This window comes from Oryctolagus cuniculus, chromosome 5, assembly GCF_964237555.1.
Source record: "Oryctolagus cuniculus chromosome 5, mOryCun1.1, whole genome shotgun sequence".
NCBI lineage: Eukaryota > Metazoa > Chordata > Mammalia > Lagomorpha > Leporidae > Oryctolagus > Oryctolagus cuniculus.
In genome coordinates, this window is record NC_091436.1 from 112,488,009 (window position 1) to 112,507,182 (window position 19,174).

General features: G+C 41.3%; 1 protein-coding gene and 1 long non-coding RNA gene across 5 annotated transcripts in view; one reads left to right on the forward strand and one right to left on the reverse strand.

Annotated features, from left to right (window-relative positions):
• Positions 1-6,122, reverse strand: part of ZNF451 (zinc finger protein 451) — an 80,965-nt gene extending 74,843 nt beyond the window's left edge. For 2 of the 4 annotated variants that reach the window (XR_011388659.1, XM_008263071.4), the window contains exons 1-2: positions 5,664-5,911; positions 5,096-5,179 (exon numbers count right to left, since the gene is read on the reverse strand). Coding sequence is in view for 2 of the 4 variants with exons in the window: in XM_008263071.4 (XP_008261293.2) it covers positions 5,096-5,179; positions 5,664-5,684 (105 nt within the window). In the remaining 2 variants the exon portion in view is untranslated. Of the gene's footprint in view, positions 1-5,095; positions 5,180-5,663 lie in introns of all 4 variants that reach the window. The other 2 variants (XM_070073913.1, XM_008263073.4) reach the window with 2 other exon arrangements.
• Positions 6,011-7,279, forward strand: LOC127493027 (uncharacterized). Its single transcript, XR_011388660.1, has 2 exons — positions 6,011-6,144; positions 6,262-7,279. It is a non-coding gene; the product is annotated as an uncharacterized lncRNA (long non-coding RNA).
• Positions 7,280-19,174: the final 11,895 nt, after the last annotated feature.

A 19,174-nucleotide genomic window follows, 5' to 3' on the forward strand; every position in this document is an offset into this window, starting at 1 on the left:
GTGCTTGGGCCCCTGCTACCCATGTGAGGGACCTGGATGGAGTTCCAGGATTCTGGCTTCAGTTTGGCCCAGCCCTGATTATAGCAGCCATTTGAGGAGTGAAACAGCATAGAAGAGCTCTTGATCTCTCTTTCTGTCTCTATATATAATTCTACCTTTCAAATTAATAAAACTTTTAAAAAATGTGTTTTTCAACCTTTTATCACAGGTCCACATACAGTAAACCAAGGGGCTGGTGGGGTGGCATAGTGGGCTAAGCCTCCACCGATGGCACTGGCATCCATATGGGTGCCAGTTCTAGTCCCAACTGCTCCTCTTCTGATTCAGCTTTCTGCTATGCTCTGGGAAAGCAGTAGTATATGGCCCAAGCAATTGAGGCCCTGCACCCGTGTGGGAGACCCAGAAGAAACTCCTGGATCCTGGCTTTGGCCCGGCCCAGCTCTGGCCATTGTGGCCATTTGGGGAGTGAACCAGCAGACTGTAGACTGTTCTCTCTCTCTCTCTCTCTAACTCTACCTCTCAAGTAAAGAAATAAAATCTTAAAAAAAAAAAAAAAGTAAACCAAGAAAGCCACCAGGGAACCAGAAACAGACAGGCAGGGACTGTTTCCACAAACAGAGAAATTCCACAAACAGAGAAAAAGTAAAGAACAAAGGGCAATAAAAAAATGACAAAACCTAAGGCAAATAAAATGGGTAGAAAAAAATAGAATAGTAAAGGGCCAGCACTGTGGCATATCAGGTAAAGCCACTGCCTGCAGTGCTGTCAGTCCATATGGATGCCAGTTCGAGTCCCAGCTGCTCATCTTCTGATCCAGCTCTGTGCTATAGCCTGGGAAAGCAGTGGAAGATGACCCAAGTGCTTAAGCCCTGCATCCACGTGGGAGACCTGGAAGAGGCTCCACGGTCCTGGCTTCGGATCAGCCCAGCTCCGGCTGTTGTAGCCACTTGGGAAGTGAATCAGAGGATGGAAGACCTCTCTCTCTCTCTGCCTCTCTATAACTCTGTCTTTCAAATAAATAAATAAATCTTTAAAAAAAATAAGAAAAACAGTAACAAACAGGATTAAAAAGTAGCTGCAGAAATAGAAAGGGCAAGAATAAGAATGAAAAAAACTTTCAAGAAATTTATTACTGGAGTGGACCATTATACTAGTATGCAACCATTTCTGAAGTACAAGAGAAACAATTTGATGTCACTTACATTAATAAAGAGAATAAAACAGAAGCAGGGTTTCTTAGTTAACAAAAAGCTTAAGTGATTCAGAATATTTATTCATTCAATATTTAATAATAGTTATAAGTGACAGAGTGGTAGAATAAGGGGAAATATGTTAGCAATCACCAAAAAGACAGACTGACTGGAAATGTATTTCAACAGAAAATATTAATACACAAATAGTATATACATTAACTAATTTTAGTAGATACAGAAAAGCTCCCAATATAATGAACTTAAAGAACCAAAATGTTCAATATACCATTTATTTTATTAAGAGATGACACTTATTGCATCTGGGCCACTGTGCAAAACTTACTGTATACATCATTTAATTCCCACAATTAGTCTACAAGTTGAGATTATTTTGCATGTGATCTTCCAATTCTAAGTTATTTGATCTGAATTTCCACTTTCAACTAATAAATGATCATTTTTCATTCCCTCTTGTAAACAACTAGAAAATCCAAGAATTCCACTCTTAATGTCATGCAATGTACAGAAGAGGCACAGCATGGCAAAACAATTTAGGAAAACACCTGAATTAACATTCTCAATTTAAAAAAAAAATAATAATCTCCTCATGAAATAAAAAGCTCTAATTGCTGTTATTAGAAAACAGATTCTTGGCCGGCGCTACAGCTCAATAGGCTAATCCTCCACCTTGCGGTGCCAGCACACCAGGTTCTAGTCCCAGTCAGGGCGCCAGATTCTGTCCCGGTTGCCCCTCTTCCAGGCCAGCTCTCTGCTGTGGCCCGGGAGTGCAGTGGAGGATGTCCCAAGTACTTGGGCCCTACACCCCATGGGAGACCAGGAGAAGCACCTGGCTCCTGCCTTCGGATCAGCGCGGTGCGCCGGCTGCAGCGGCCATTGGAGGGTGAACCAATGGCAAAAAGGAAGACCTTTCTCTCTGTCTCTCCCTCTCTCACTGTCCACTCTGCCTGTCAAAAAAAAAAAAAAAAAAAAAAACAGATTCTGCAAACCAAAGCATCTACTTTATACCATTTGCAAAAAGATTATCAACACACCAAGATACGGCCCACAAAAAATTTAGTTTATTTCAAAGAATTCTCTTAACAGTGAATATGGATTTGAACATAAAGGCAAAAACCAAATATAAAACTCTATATTTCATGACTTTTTTTGCCAATATAGAGTAAAAACTTCTGTAGTACTGCCCAGTTCAAAATTTTCAAATGGTTCCACTCTACGTACTTTATAATTCAAATTTAGTCCAGCATTCAAGACCTCCATCTTGTTGATACATCTTTCCCTATTTAAAAAATCTTATCCAGAATGTATAATTGTTTTCCCATTTTGATACATGTTCTTTTTTCTTCAAAGTGTCCTTTTAAACAAATACAAGTAACTACTTCCTGTGTGAAAGTGATAAACTACTAGTGTTGTACAAAAGAAGGCATTACGTAGTTTCTATAAAAAAATCTTTTACTACTTTCTATTAGAACTCTTTACATAGTTTTCATCTCCTAGCTCATACCTTAAACTAAACTACTGATACTTAAGGTATATATACTTCCAACTAACCTGTATAGCTCTAAGATACTTAACTCCTGGCTCAATACTTTTACTTATTGAATTTTGCCCAAAAGGTACTTATTTTTTACATGACTCCCTTCTGCAGTTAAAGTTTTGGTTTCTATTTTTATTTTTAAATTTATTTTTCCTATTTTTTGAAATGTAGAGAGAGAAAGATTTTTCATCTGCTAGTTCTCTCCCCAAATGTCCACTGGACTAGGCCAAAATCAGGAATCCGTAACTCAATCTTGGTCTTCCACATGGGTGGCAGGGACCCAATGACATAAGCCATCATCTGCTGCCTCCAGAGTTTGTGTGTATCAACAGAAAGTAGGATCTAAAGCAGAAAAGTCAGTGTTTGGGTGTCCCAAGTGCTGTCTTAACCACTGTGCAAAATGCCTACCCCTATAGCTCAAGTATTAATACTTAACCTACATGCTCTTGAACTTACTTATTAAAACATTTTAATTTCCTTGCTTACACCCATGTTTCCAGTGATTTCACATTGTACCAATAATCTTGGTGCAAAACTGAAACTCCTGCACTGTTATAAAGATGATAGGGTCCCTCAGCAGCTTTTATACCCACGGTAGCACAGTGAACAATTACGCCAACTTGGGATGCTCAATCCCATATTGGTAGCACCTCAGTATGAGTCCCAGCTCTACTTCTGATTCTAACTACCTGCTAACAGGTACCTGAGAGATTCTAGTTGAAAATTCAAGTAGTTGGGTCCCTGCCACCAATGTGGGATACTCAGACTGACTTCAGGGCTCCTGGTTTCAGCTTGTTTGTAGTTGCAGGCACCTGGGGAGTGAACTAGTAGATGGGAGATTTCTTTCTCCTCCTTTCTCTGCCTCAAATTTTTTTTTTTTAATTTTAAGACTTTTTTTTTTTTTTGACAGGCAGAGTGGACAGTGAGAGAGAGACAGAGAAAGGTCTTCCTTTGCCATTGGTTCACCCTCCAAAGGCCGCCGCGGCCGGCGTACCGCGCTGATCCGATGGCAGGAGCCAGGTGCTTCTCCTGGTCTCCCATGGGGTGCAGGGCCCAAGCATTTGGGCCATCCTCCACTGCACTCCCTGGCCACAGCAGAGAGCTGGCCTGGAAGAGGAGCAATCGGGACAGAATCCGGCGCCCCGACCAGGACTAGAACCCGGTGTGCCAGCGCTGCAAGGCGGAGGATTAGCCTAGTGAGCCGTGGCGCCGGCCTAAAATACTGTCTTAAAGAGCCATGGAACTCTGTCATCAAACTTATTCCACAGCGACAAAGGGGAAAGACGCAAGTCATTCTCACTCTCACATCAAATCCTTACAAGTTCAAGATGAGAACAGAATACAATTATGGTTTGAAAAAAAGGGGAACATCCAAGGAAAAAAATATTGTGACTGATTCCGTTCACAAAAACCCACTAAAATACCATACAACAGTCACCCAATGGCCGAATGTTGTATACCAAACTGCAACTAACTACAGCACTCCAAAAGCAGAGTTTGGAGGAGAAATACTCTCTGGATAATTAAGCTATCACTTTAAGGACAAACATTATAAAACTTTTTAAGTTATGAATGTAAACCATCCTAAAAAACAACATATGGCTTTCTTCCAAAAGGAATACTTCACAAAGTGTGTTCAGAGGTCCATAGGTGCTGCATTTGTTCCAAAACAAAGATTCCTACTGCCCCCATCCCTACCCCAGAGGAAATTCTGATTTAGTAGGTCTGGAGGAGAGTCCACAATCTGCCTGCTTACACTACTACTGCTAACATACTGTCCCAATGGGGATAAATTCAGAACAACACAGTTTGTTCCTGGTGATGCAGGACTCTCCATTATGAGCCTCAACTGTTGCACTGTGCTGTAACCTGACGAGCTCAGAGGGTGGTGAAACCTTCCAACGACTTGCCTCAAGTCTGAAGCTACATAATGCCAGATTCTGAGTTCTGGCAACCCTTTTTGTTTCCTGTCTCCTTCCTTACCGGCAGCCACCCCTACCCCTGTGTGTCATCTTGTAAAACAGTTCTGCCCATTTTAAAACTGCCAGTCTGAGATCAGAATTGTGTCATGGCGGAGTATAAATGGCTCTATATGAGGGCATGGGAGGAGTAACCAGGTGCACCATCTCTTCTTTAGGCCTCACTCTTTGTGATGGCCACCGGGGTTGCTCAGATACTACTTTGGGGGAAATTCCCCGAGTTCATGCCATGCTCCACCGTGTCCAGTGAGCGTCACACTTTCCTAAGTATTTGTTGAAAGCTGAATGACCTGGCGAAGTGTCACCCCGGAATGCCCTACCATGGCCCTTCACAATGGGGAAATCCCCGATTATGAGGTGCTACTTACACTAACAAACTGAATGTCGTCTTCATTTTCATCCGTTGTTGCCTCTGATGCTTCAGGCCCAGCTGGAGGGACAGATTCTATTATCTATAAAAATAAGCCAAAACATGCTTAACATGCAGCCACGCGCTTGAAGGGAGAGACTTTTCCAGAAAGCACGATGAAGACAAAAAGCTCTCGGGGAAAACAGCCCACGATTTCAGCAAACCCGACTACCATCAGACCTGGACGGAGTCCTGGTGCTTAGGAGCCGCTCAGAATCCCCACAGTTACAAAACAAGGGGCGACACAAGCTCACTACCCACGGGCAGTCCTCTCCTAAAACGTCGCTCCCAGCGGCAGAGCCGAGGCTGCAGGACCCCGCGACCATGGGAGGGCATCGGGGGGCGGCCATTGTTCCCGCCGGTTCCTTGCTCATCATACATGCGCAGGCCCAACTCCGGGCTCGGTCCGAGGGTTAAGAGACGTCGCCCCACAGGCCTGGGCGAGCACAGGCCTCCCCCCGGAGAACACAGGAAACCTTTCGCGGTTCGGCTCTCAGGACGCCAAAGCCCAAGGCTGCCCTACTCACCTCAGACCCTGGGTCTCCCATTTCTCCGCCGGCCTGACAGCACCACCGCGCCTGCTGTCCCTGCCGCAGCCGCCTAAGCTGCTGGCCCTGCCTCGGCCGCCGCCGCCGCCACGACGTCCCTTCCCGCCCTGCACTGCCCCGCGCCGCCGTCACCCGCCCCTGCGTGAGCGCCGACGCGGCTGACGCCGCAGGCTGCAAGAGACGCAGACCCGCTTGGAAGGAGGAGGAGCTCCCTCGCTGGCCCGCTAGCCCCGCGAGCCGCTTTCGCGCACTCCCGGGGTTCCTTCCTTTCGCCGCCCAGGATGCTGGGAATTGTAGTTCCTGCCAGACCCGAAAACGCGCCCCCCACCCCCCATGGATGTAAAAGAGGGGCAGACGCCTCCGAGGTAGAGCGCATGCGTTCAGGGCCGACATTGGCCTCTGGTGGGCGAAGCCGTTGTGTGGCCGGCCCAGCCCTGCCGGGAAGAGAAGCTCACGGAAGGTGGGGAGTGTGTTGAGTTGGTTTAGGTGTGGTTGTAAAAGGACATCTCGCTAATTTTCTCCGTCTTACCACTAAAGGTGGATGGTGGGAACTAATTTATGTTTTCTTTTTAAGCAGGTGGAGTATGTGTTCCTTTAGTGAAATTCTTAAGACCTAGGAAAGAATCTGGAGTGCCCTGAGGTGACCTACATCTAACCCAGCTTCACTGCCCCAGGCTCAACAAGTATTACAGTACACCCGAGGAAAAAGATCGAGAGGGGCGGACGGGAGCGCCTTCGTAAAAGTCCAGGATCCGAAGAAAGGGAGCTGAGGCCTGGCTAACCTTAACACCAAGCCCTAGACCGATTATACTTTCTCAAGGCATTCTCAAATACATCCCACTAAATAAAGTAGTCGATCTTTCTCAGTGTTCATACACGTAGCAGTCTATAAAACAGATCACCGACATTCAACTATGTGTTTTAATTTTTTCTCCAAAAATGCCTTCCCAACAAAAGGACTATTACACACACCAACAGTTGTCAATAACGTGTTTGAAAAGAATTTAAAGTGAGAAAATTCTTTTGAATCTTAGATGTCTGCTTTTGTCTGTCAGGTATGCAAGACTACCATCTAACTGGCCTATTTCGGTAATTACTGCTTAAAATTATTTCCTGCATATCCCCAAAGTGCTTTATGACATCATTGCTGTTACACTTATAGAGGACAACTGAGAATGAGACCCAGGAAGTGAATTTCTCAAATGCTGTCTATGTAAAATAAATATTTCTAAAGCTTTTAAATGTATAGGAAAAACTTGGGGCCGGCGCTATGGTGCAGGTTAATCCTCCACCTGCGGCGCAGGCATCCCATATGAGCGCAGGGTTCTAGTCCCGGCTGCTCCTCTTCTATCCAGCTCTCTGCTGTGGCCTGGGAAAGCAGTAGAAGATGGCCCTAGAGCTCCCTGCCACGGCGTGGGAGACTGGGAAGAAGCACCTGGTTCCTGCTTTGGATCGGCGATCAGCGCAGCTCCAGCCATTGTGGCCACTGGGAAGTGAACCAACGGAAACAAGACCTTTCTCTCTGTTTCTCTCTCTCACTGTCTGTAACTCTACCTCTCAAATAAATAAATAAATAAATAAAATCTTTGAAGAAATGTAAACTTGTATTTAAAAGATGCTTTTAATGTGCTGGTGGGATATTTAATAGCTTGCAGGTTACAAATTAATGGGTAAAACTCTTGGAAAACAAATAAGCAGTATGCAGCTGAAGCCAAAGCATGTTCATGCCATTCAGTTCGGTCACTGTAATTGCAGGGATTTATCCTGAGAATATATCACAGGTTTGTTTCAAAAGCAAAAGTTGGAAGACATCTCAATGTCTAATGATTCATGAATGGAATCGAATAGTTAAATTCTGGTATGTTATCTACATAAATAACTAGAGTGTTTTGCTTCCACTGAAAATGTTTACTTAACATTTCTAAAAGCTTCTTTTTCAAATCAGAGAAACCTAGTATGATTAGAACCATGTCAATCCATCAAACACACCATACCTGAAATAGGAAACCTACTTAAATATTAATAGTGATTTTTTTCTGGTTAGTTGGACTATGTATTTATAAGAAAATCTTTTGAAGATAAGAATTGTATCTGTAGTCACACAATAACCAGATTTATTTAGCTCTGTGTAGCAAAGAAGAAAAAAAAAAACACGGGCAAAACTTAGGAATCTCTCAATCTTGGGGGTAAAGGAAGGATTGGGTTGAGTGATTTTAAGGCCAATCTTATGAACTGAGGAACTGGTTAGAAGAAATAAAGTTGTTTGCTGACTGGCTCAATGTTAAATGTGAGGAATTTTAATTATGGGGAAATGTTTTTTATAATTGAGAAAGCTTTTTTATCCCCAGCAGACTTTTATTAAAGGTATACAAACTTCATGCATTTCATAAATACAACTTTAGAAACATAGTGATTCTTCCCACCGTACCCACCCTTCAACTTGCATTCCCACCCTTCTCACTCCTCCCTCTTCTATCGGGGAAGTTTTTACATGGGTTGTGTATTCATTATTTTCTTTTATGCATTAAGATCTTGAAGAGAGCACATCATTGGATTTTATGATCCTCTTAATTCTCTTGGATTTTGTCTTAAATGACATCAGAACAGATTTCTAGATTTACATCAGCAAGGTTATCTTGTTAGTCTTCCTTCAACTGATTATGTCTCAAAGAAGTCTAGGCTTCAACTTCTGTTTTTGGAGCTGGTGCTGTGGCATAGTAGGTTAAACATCTGCCTGTGGCACCAGCAGTCCTGGCTGTTCCACTTCTGATCTGGCTCCCTGATGGTGGCCTGGGAAAGCAATAGAAGGTAGTCCAAGTGCTCGGGCTCCTGTATCCACATTGGTGATCCAGAAAAAGCTTCTGGATCCTGGCTTCAGCCTGGCCCAGCTCCAGCCATTGTGGCAATTTGGGGAATGAACCAGCGGATGGAAGACCTTTCTGTTTCTCCCTCTCTCTGTAACTCTGCCTCTCAAGTAAATAAATAAATCTTTAAAAACAAACAGAAACTTTTGTTTCCATCACTTTGAAGTGACACTCTGACAGTAAGGACTCCATTTTAGAGCACCTGAGACTCCATCTTGAGAAAGTACCCCCCCACACACAGTGAAACTGCAGTCTAAAACTAAGACAATAACAGTACACTACATCCTGCTTGGCAAAACATAGAAATCCCTTAGCATGACTGCTCAAGCTTAAAACAGATAGGCTGTACCTGGATTAATGTTAAGATTGTAATTTGTGTATGTCCCACATATGATTTAGGTTGGTACCGGAACTAATGTCAAGATTATAATTTGTTAGTTTTGCATATGCTTTAGGTCAGTTTGACCCTAGTAACCATGTATTCCTCCTCCCCTGCTTGTGGTTTTTGCCTTTATAAACCCCGTTGCTTTGAGTTTCAGGGTCGAGAATTTTTCAGGGCGTGAGCCCACTCTTGACCACTGGCAATAAAGGACTGTCAAATATATCAGTACGTAGTTTCCTGTGTTTGCACTCACTCAATCACAACACCTTATCAATTTCTTGCTGTTTTTATTTTTTTAAAAGATTTATTTTATTTACTTGAAAGAGATGCAGAGAGAGGTAGAGACAGAGAGAGAGGTCTTCCATCCGCTGGTTCACTCCCCAGATGGCCACAATGGCCAGAGCTGCACAGATCTGAAGCCAGGAGCCAGGAGCTTCTTCCGGGTCTCCTACATGGGTGCAGGGGCCCAAGGACTTGGACCATCTTCTGCTGCTCTCCCAGGCCATAGCAGAGAGCTGAATTGGAAGTGGAGCCACCGGGTCTTGAACCGGCACCCATATGGGATGCCGATGCTTCAGCCCAGGACTGCTGTGCCACAGCGCCAGCCCTAGCTGTTTTTATTTAATGACAGAACTATCTGTCTACACATTCTTTGTTCAGTGACATTTAAGAATCTAGAGACCTGATTCTTGGGGCTGTCGCTGTGGTATAATGGGTAAAACCGCCGCTTTGAGCACCAGACTTTATTTTTATATCATGTCACATAATGATTCTTTCTTCTTACAATGACAAGTCTGTTGCCCATTTTCATCTAGTTACATTTTTTTTTTTTTTTTATTTTCAAGGGCATGTTTAGAGTATGGGTTACAATCACAGACAGGAGCGAGACAATGGGCTGCCCACAGAAGCCAAGGCCTGGAGTGCTGCCGAGCTATGCAGAAATTGGTTACAGAAGCTAGAGCAATACCCTCCTAATCTAATCTTTACCAGAAGCCCCAGTGTTCAAAGCAGGCCCCTTTTAAAAAGTATCCCTCTTTTGGAGTTCTTTCTGTAACTCTTTAATTTCTTTATTGTACTTATCTAAACATTCACTTAGATCTATTCCACGGTTTTGACATCCTAACCGTTGTTGTATTTGTTGCACATATTGAATTAAAGCTTTAATAACATTTATCTTTGTTTCAGTGGGAAGTTTATACCAGGGCACCTGTTGCCTTTTAACTCTTTCCCACAAATAGCTCAACTTGCATAAAGCATTAACCCCTTTTCCAACACTAACATTCAGCTTGATTAAAATTCTACAAAGCAGTGGACATTTGGGGGATTTTGAAACTAAGCGCTCTTCCCTAAAATTAGAAATACAGCAATCATTAGCGGGACCACCAGGAAGTTCCAGGTTGCTTATGTAGAGTGTAATTCCCAACAAACCTAAAACCACCAAGAGGACCACAGCTGTTGTTCTCACGCCTTGCTGAGATAGACCTTCTGCAGTGACCTTGTCAGCCAGCCGAAGTTGCTTGGCCTCGCCAGTTCACTTCCCATATGGCTGCAACCGAGCTGGGCCAGGCTGAAGCCAGGAGCTCCATCCAGGTCTCCCACATGATGGCAGGGACCCAAGTAGTTGAGCCATAATTTACTGCCTCCAAGGTGCATAAGCAGGTAGCTGGAGTAGCCAGCGCTCAAATCAGCACTCCAATACAGGTGTCACAAACGATGGCTTAAGCTGCTGTGTCAGCTGTGCCATCAACCTTGCTGTGAGTTTGTCTCTCATTTCTTCCTGTGCACACGCCTCCCACACCTTCAGGAACCCCTGGACCTGCTGGAGCTGGACTCCGGCAGTGAACCAACAGATGGAAGACCCATCTCTCTCTCTCTCTCTCCCTTTCAGATATAAGGCAAATGGTAAGTACCCTAGGTTTCAAGAGAACCAGTGGCCATCCAGCAAGTGAACCAGTAGATGAAAGATTTCTCTCTCTGTAACTCTGCCCCTCAAATAAAATAAACCTTTTAAAAAATTTTAAAGAATAGAAATACACAAATTAAATTATTAGTATAACAATGGAATAAATAGCAGGAAGAAGTTAGGAAACTCATAAATATGTGAAAATTAAGTAGCATAGTCCCAAAAATCCAATGAATCCAAGAAGAAAGAATTCAATGAGTCCAAGAAGGAATCAGAAAATATTTTGAGGTGAATGCAAAAATACAATATACCAAAACTGATGGGATGCAGCTACAGCAGTGATTAGGGAAAATTTATAAGTGCCTATACAAAGAAAAACAAAGGTAAATGAAGGAATGATTTTTTAATTAGCCGTTCCAGAATATACACATGTTTCGAAACATATTGTACACCTCATAGTTTTTAACGTGCCAGTTTAAAAATACTTTATAAAAAGGAGCACACTAAATCTAAAATGAACAAATGGCAGAAAATAATAAGGAACAGAGCAGAATTTAAGAACTCATAATATTCTAGATACTAATCCCTTGTTGCATATATTGTTTGCAAACATTTTCTTCCAGTGTGTAGCTTGTCTTTTATCTTCTCAATAGTTTATTTCATAGAGAAAAGCTTAATTTTGCTGAAGTCCAGTTTATCCATTGTTCCTTTTTATTGATCACACTTTTGGTGTCAACTCTAGAAACTCTGCTTCCCTTAGATCCTGTTTTTTCTCCTGTTTTTTTTTTTTTTCTAAAAGATTTATAGTTTTACATTTCAGCTTGTGATCCATTTTGAGTTTTTTTTTTTTTTAAGATTTATGTATTTATTTGAAGGCAGAGTTACAGGAAGAGACAAAGACAGAGATCTTCTATTCACTGGTTCACTTCCCAAAATGGCCAGTTCTCAGTCCAGCAGAAGCTAGGAGCCCAGAACCCCATCTGGGCCTCCCACGTGGGTGGCAGGGGCACAGGTACTTGGACCATCCTCTGCTGCTTTCCCAGACACACTGGAAGGAAGCTGGAAAGGAAGTAGAATAGCCAGGACTTCAACTAGTGCTCATATGGGATGCTGGCATCACAGAAAGCAGCTTAACCTCATGTGCCACAATGCCAGCCTCTAGTCCATTTCTTTTTTTTTATTTGAGAGGCAGACAGAGAGATCAAAAGCCCACCATCCGCTGGTTCACTCTCCAAATGACCACAAAGGCCATGGGTTGGCCAGGCAAAAGCCAAGTTCTGGAAATTCAACCCATGTTTCCCATGGATTGGGAGTGGCAGAGACCCAAGTACTTCAGTCATCACCTGCTGCCTCCCAGGGTTCAGATTAGCAGGAGGTTAGGCTCAAGAACAGAGCCAGGACTCAAACCCAGGACTCAAACCCAGGCATTACAATATGGGATGCAGATTTCTTAACTTATGTCTTAACTGCTAGGTCAATCGTCCACCACTTTTTAAATTTCTTTTAAGATGTGAGATTAAGGTTGTGATTTTGTTTTGTTTTCTTTTGTTCTACCATTGATATTCACTTCCTCCAACAATATTTATTGGAAAGGCTATTTAACCTCTATTTTTGCACCTTTGTCAAAAACCAAGTGGACATACTTGTATGGATCTATTTCTGGATTTTCTTTTATTTCATTGATTTATATGTCTATCTGTCCCCTAATATCACTATCTCCATTATAGCAGCTACATACATGTCTTTAAATTGGGTAGATTGATTGCTTCCATTTTAGTCTTTTAAATAATTATTGAAGCTTTTCTAGTTCATTTGCTTTTCCATAGATATTTTAGAATTCTCTTATCAAAAGTTACAAAAATCTTGCTCAGATTTTTGTTGAGGGTGCATTATATCATACATCAATTTGGTAAGGGTTGACATCTTTATTATGTTGAGTATTTCAACCCTTGAAAACAGCACACATCTTTCCATTCATTTAGATCATCTGTGATTCTTTTATCAGCATTTTGTAGTTTTTACATACAAGTCCTGTACATATTTTGTTAGTTTTATAACTATGCATTTCTTTCTTCTTCTTTTTTTGAGTAATGATAAACAGTATAGTATTTTGAATTCTGGTGTCTATATAATAATTGTTAATATATATAGGAATACAGCCTAGTTTTGTATATTGATCTAGTAATTTACAAGATGAAATAATCTACAAGTTTTAAGGTTTTTTTTTTTTTTATTTCTTTTGCAGATTCCATGGGATTTTCTATGTAGTTAAGTACATTACCTGCAAGTAGGGACAGGTTTTCTTTCTTTCTTTCCAATCTGTATACCTTCATTTCCTTTTCTTATCTGAATGTGTTGGCTAGAATGTCCAGCATTATGTTGAATAAGAGTGATGAAAGCAGACACCCATTCCTTCTTCCTGTTCTCAGGGGAAAGCATTCAGTTGTATACCATTAAGTATAATGTTAATTCTGGCTTTTGCATTGTTTTCCTGAGAGTTTTTGTAATGAATGAATGTTAGATTTTGTCAAATGCTTTTTCTGTGTCAACTGATAGGATAGTGTGGTTTTTCTTCTTTAGCCTGGTGGGGAAATACAGGTGAAGATGAGGACAACTTCTTACAGGCTAGTGAAGGTGAATGTCCTTCCCACTCAGCATTTGGTTACCATGATGTGGTCTCTGGACTTCAGAAATAATTAGGTCAGGGGTGGGTAATCAGCCTAGCTGCTAAGACTCTGACAAGATGTTAAGACTATCAGAACACCTGGTTCCAGTCCTAGCTCTGCTCAAGATTCCAGCTTCCTATTGTTGTGACTCTGGAAGGCAGCACATTCAAGTAGTTGGCCACCTGGGACCAGGACTGATTCCCAGTTCTCAACTTTGGCCTGTTTTAGCCCTGGTTGTTGACATTTGGGGAGTGAACCAGAGGATGGGAGCTCTCTGTCTCAAATAAATAAATAAACTTTAAAAATACTTCGGTGATATTTGGCATTCAATGTCCACTTTTTCTAACCAAGTCTTAATTCCTGAGGGTCATGCTAATAAGTATACTAATTGGGATAAATCGGGGAATGCAAGCTTTCAAGTCTCTAGGTTGATTCAAACTTTATTATCAATGCATCTCTGAATATAGAAAATGTATATCTAATATACGGCTCTGAAATGAACAGTTTTAGCCATAAGGATTCCTCCAGGGGCAGGCATTTTGGCCGAGACATTAAAGATGCCCACATGCCATATGGGAATGCCTGTGTTCAGTGCCTGCTTCTGGCTCCTGACTCCAGCTTCCTGCTAATGCAAAACCTTGGTAGACACTGGTGATGGTTCAAATGATTGTGTTCCTGCCATCCAAATGGGAGACCCAAATTGAGTCTCCAGGTCCCAGCTATGACCCCAAGTCTAGCCCCAGTCAGATGCAGCAAGCATCCAGACAGTAAGCCATTGGAGGAGAGAGCTTGCTCGATCCTTCTATTTCTCTCTGTCTCCCTGCCACTCAAATTTTAAAAACAAAATCCCCCAAGTGCCTTACATCACTCCTGTAGTTCTCAATTATCTTTGGAAAATTGTAACATTTGGAAAGACAAGGACATGAATTAGAACAGTAATGAGAAAACATGTAAGAGCAAGTGTCCAACCAATTGGAGAAGAAACTAACCTATGAAAATTTATACAGCGTTGTTTTTGCACTTTATTTCTCCATATCCAAACTAATAGCTGGATATTGTAAACTGTAAGCCTGATAGCGTACATGCCTCGTTCAAGTAGATGACAATAATCAATTAAGTTCTCAGGGACACAAAGACAATACTGAGGAGAGGTTTAGTAAGACTTTGAAAGATGACCCGAAGCAAAGTTTGACAGTGGATATCATTCTAAACTTTTCTGTTTATTATTCTAGGGCCAACCCAAATGATTATATCATGCTAGTACTCTAGAATGACATCAGAGGGAAAGCTAAAAAAGGCACAGGAGACAATAACACAAGCCTAATTTAATTACAAGTTAAAATACAATTTGATCATAATTTAACATTTTATTCTTAGGAGGAAAGAATCTAAATTCATGCATAAATTCTGGGATATTCAGAGGTTATTTAATATTAATAACTACCGTTTATATAATGACCACTCCATGCCAGGTGCTCTGTTGTGCATATTGTATACATACCTTGTTTGCTCTATATAAAAACCTTATAAGTTAGATATTATCTTTATTATCTACATCAGATGGTAAGGAAATAAACTTTGGAAGACAAAAATAGATGGAGAAGTAATAACTAATGGGCAGTAGTAGGGAAGAGTCACTTTGCCTCAGGGAATCTAGGAGGAACTCAGAATTATAACACAGTTATAAGCAATAGAAGATGGACATACTTTGCCACATAACAAAAAGAAAGATTGAAAGATTACATACAGGAACTGTAAATCCTTCCTCTTACCCACCTATGGACTCACAAGACATCCTCTGTATTAAATAAAAATGAATCACCCAAGGCCCAGAACACCATATATAATTGTGAACACTAGTAAGAGCTGAAACAGAATTGATCAAAAGTTTATTCTTAATATTGTTACTCCTGGCCGGCGCCGTGGCTCACTAGGCTAATCCTCCGCCTTGCGGTGCCGGCACACCAGGTTCTAGTCCCGGTCGGGGCGCCGGATTCTGTCCTGGTTGCCCCTCTTCCAGGCCAGCTCTCTGCTGTGGCCTGGGAGTGCAGTGGAGGATGGCCCAAGTGCTTGGGCCCTGCGCCCCATGGGAGACCAGGAGAAATACCTGGCTCCTGCCTTCGGATCAGCGCAGTGCGCTGGCCGCAGCGGCCATTAGAGAGTGAACCAACGGCAAAGGAAGACCTTTCTCTCTGTCTCTCTCTCTCACTGTCCACTCTGCCTGTCCAAAAAAAAAAAATATATATATATATATATATTGTTACTTCTAAGCCGCTTTTATCTGCCTTGAATGCAAAACATTATCAAATATGAGAACAAAGGAAACTTCTGGAGAAGCATTCAGCACCAACCAGAACACTCACTATCAGGCTGATACTGTAGGGGACTCCAACAAAACAATTGGCTTTCTACCCAGTGACTCACAGTGAACATCCCTGGGTCACCGAGGAAACATGAACATCCAGAGACCAAACGGAAAGGCCTTGGAGAAGAAAGCAAATTTAAGATAACAAGAAAAGGGGATTTTGAGTAGAACAAATAATACCCAGAAAATATTATTTTAAAGCTAATTTTTCTGAACTCAAAAGGCTTCCATAGCCTTGAAAACTCATGACTGGAGCATAGGGAGATTACTGATGCCATAAACAGGAATGTCAATTTGTAAAGTCAACAACAACAGGAGTCACTGTGCACTTACTCCTCATGTAAGATCTCTGTCCTTAATGTGCTGTACATTCAGATTTAATGCTATAACGAGTACTCAAACAGTATTTTTCACTTTGTGTTTCTATGTGGGTGCAAACTGTTGAAATCTTTACTTAATGTATACTAAACTGATCTTCTGTATATAAAGAAAATTGAAAATGAATCTTGATAAGCATGGAAGGGGAGAGAGAGTGGGAAAGGGGAAGGTTGCGGGTGGGAGGGAAGTCATTGTGGGGGGGGGAGCCAATGTAATCCATAAGCTGTACTTTGGAAATCTATATTCATTAAATAAAAGTTGAAAAAAAGCTAATTTTTCATAGGATAAAGGGCACAGAATAAGTATATTTAATGAAAAAAGAAAGGAGAGAACAATAAATAGCTGTTAGAAAAAAAAAACTTCAAGTTATAGAAACAAAAAAGAAAGCACAGAGATTAAAAAATATATATATAGAAAAGACACAAAGAGATTCCATAATAACTGGGTTCCCAGAATAACTTCAAGAAAAAGATAAGATGAAAAGTAGGGAGGAGAAATTTATGTATAAATTATAAAAAAGTAGTAAAGTAAATTTTCCCAGATTTGAAATATGTGAGAATTCAGATGTACACAGCACAATGAAGGAAAAAGATTAAAAAACAAAGGCATTTTCATCTAATTCTAGTATATCAGAGAAAAAGAAGATTAAATGAACCACAAGGAGTTTGGAGAGATAGCTTCTGAATTAAAAAAAAAAAAAAAAAAAGAACCAGAGTTGCCTTAGGCTTCCGAATGGCAACACTGAATGTTTTCTGGTCTGAAGACATTGATAGATAGCCTTACTATCTTTCTCCTCTGAGACAGCATACAAAGAAACAAAGAAAACTCAGAAACAAAGTAGAGATAAAAAAAAAAAAGTATCCCATTTTTTTTCAGCATGTAGGTGACATAAAGTATGCAGAATCCAAAGGAAAAGCAATTAAAATTAAGAAAATGCTGAGAACATCAAGCTGCCACATTAGTGGAGATGTCAAAGAGCACTTGCAAAGGTATACTTCCTGAAAAGGAGGAGCTCACCCAGAAATGCAAAATCCATAACCCATAAATCTAACTGAGCACAGGCTCTTAGCACATCTCAGAAATGTCCAACAAAAAATGTTCCCGGAAAGGGAAGGTTTCACCTGAAGGCGCAGGAGTCATGCGTGTTTTTTGTTTGCAGCTGCTTAAGGGCTTAGGGACTGCTGGGTTAGTAAAAGAAATCCCTCCAGCTGCAGCTTGGATCAGAGAACCAAAAGTAATGGGGATACATAAAAAAAAATTCTCAGAAAAGCCTTTCCCACCAGAATCTGTGCGTTGTGACAGAAAAGAGAGAGTCTTTGAAAGGCATGAAGCCTTTAGAAGGAAACCCCAGGGCCCGCCACCCTCCATGAACCTGCCTGCAAACTGGCACAGCATCCACACAAAGATCCTGTAAGAAAAAAAAAGTGCAGAAGAGCTACAAAATTCACAAAGACATTGAAAACAATTGCAAAAAAATGTCACAGAACAGATGAAAATGCTGATGTGTATCTTATCACATTGATTCTCAATGAAACTATCACCTCTGTGAAGGAAAAACATAACCTATACACTAATTTTTTTCTTTCTTTGGCACTTGCTACATATTTTGAGAAGTAGAGGGGGAGACAGACAGGCAGAGAGGAGAGAGAGCACTTGAGTGCAAAAATGTGCCTGCCCTCTATAATTTGGTTTGAGGTAGGAATAGCACTAAAATATTTTTCATTCACCAATTGTATTTTGTTTTGAGCCAGAAAGCATACTGTATGCTTATTTGGCTGGTAGAAATTCTTATGTTTGATGTATCCCTGGTATTTAGGGTAGAATCTACATGTGGCTTCTTCGGCAAGCTTACTGCTACATTATGACAGCCCAACAATGTCCTACAGCTTGTCACTGCATATGTGTTCATTGCCAGGAAGGTTGCAGATTTTCCTACAAAATCCAATGCTAGATTTAGAACTGAAGGTATTTTGCTTCAGATATGTATAGTAACCTAAAAAAAGCAAATTTCTAAAAATAGAACAAATTCATGGCCTTGCTTTGTAGTATTTTTGTTTCGTTTAAGGAATACAACTTCATGCGTTTAATATATACAGATTTAGGAACATGATAATTCTCCCACCCCTCTTCCCACCCATAATCCCAGATTTATTCCTCCTCCCTCTTCGTTTCCCATTCTTATTTTTTTAAGTTTATTTATTTATTTGAAAGTCAGAATTAGAGAGAGAGAGAGAGAGAGAGAGAGAGAGAGAGAGAGGTCTTCCATCCAATGGTTCACCCTCCAATTGGCTGCAATGGCTGGAGCTGTGCCGATCCGAAGCCAGGAGCCAGGAGCCAGGAGCTTCTTCCGGGTCTTCCACGCAGATGCAGGGGCCCAACAGATTGGGCCATCTTCTACTGCTTTCCCAGGCCATAGCAGAGAGCCGGATTGGAAGTGGAGCAGCCGGGTCTTGAACCAGCGCCCATATGGGATGCCCGTGCTTCAGGCCAGGGCATTAACCCACTGTGCCACAGTGCTGCCCCCCCATTCTTATTTTTTACAGAGATCAATTTGCATTTAATTTTTATACTCATAAAATTAACCCTACACTAAATAGAGAGTTCACTAGTTAGTATGCAGAAAAAAAGAACAAAACCAAACAACAACAAAAAAGATTGTTCCTCAACAGTCCAGGCAAGGGCTATTCAAGATCATCACATCTCAAAGTGTCAATTTCAATCCTATAGATTACATTTTAGGTATTCTATTAGTTACCACAGATCAGGGAGACCTTATGGTATTTGTCTTTTTGTGACTGGCTTATTTCACTAAGTATAATGGTTCCCAGTTGCACCCATTTTGTTGTAAATGACAGGATTTCATGTTTTTTACCACTGTGTAGTATTTCATAGTATATTCATACAATGATTTTTGTATCTAGTCTTCACTTTA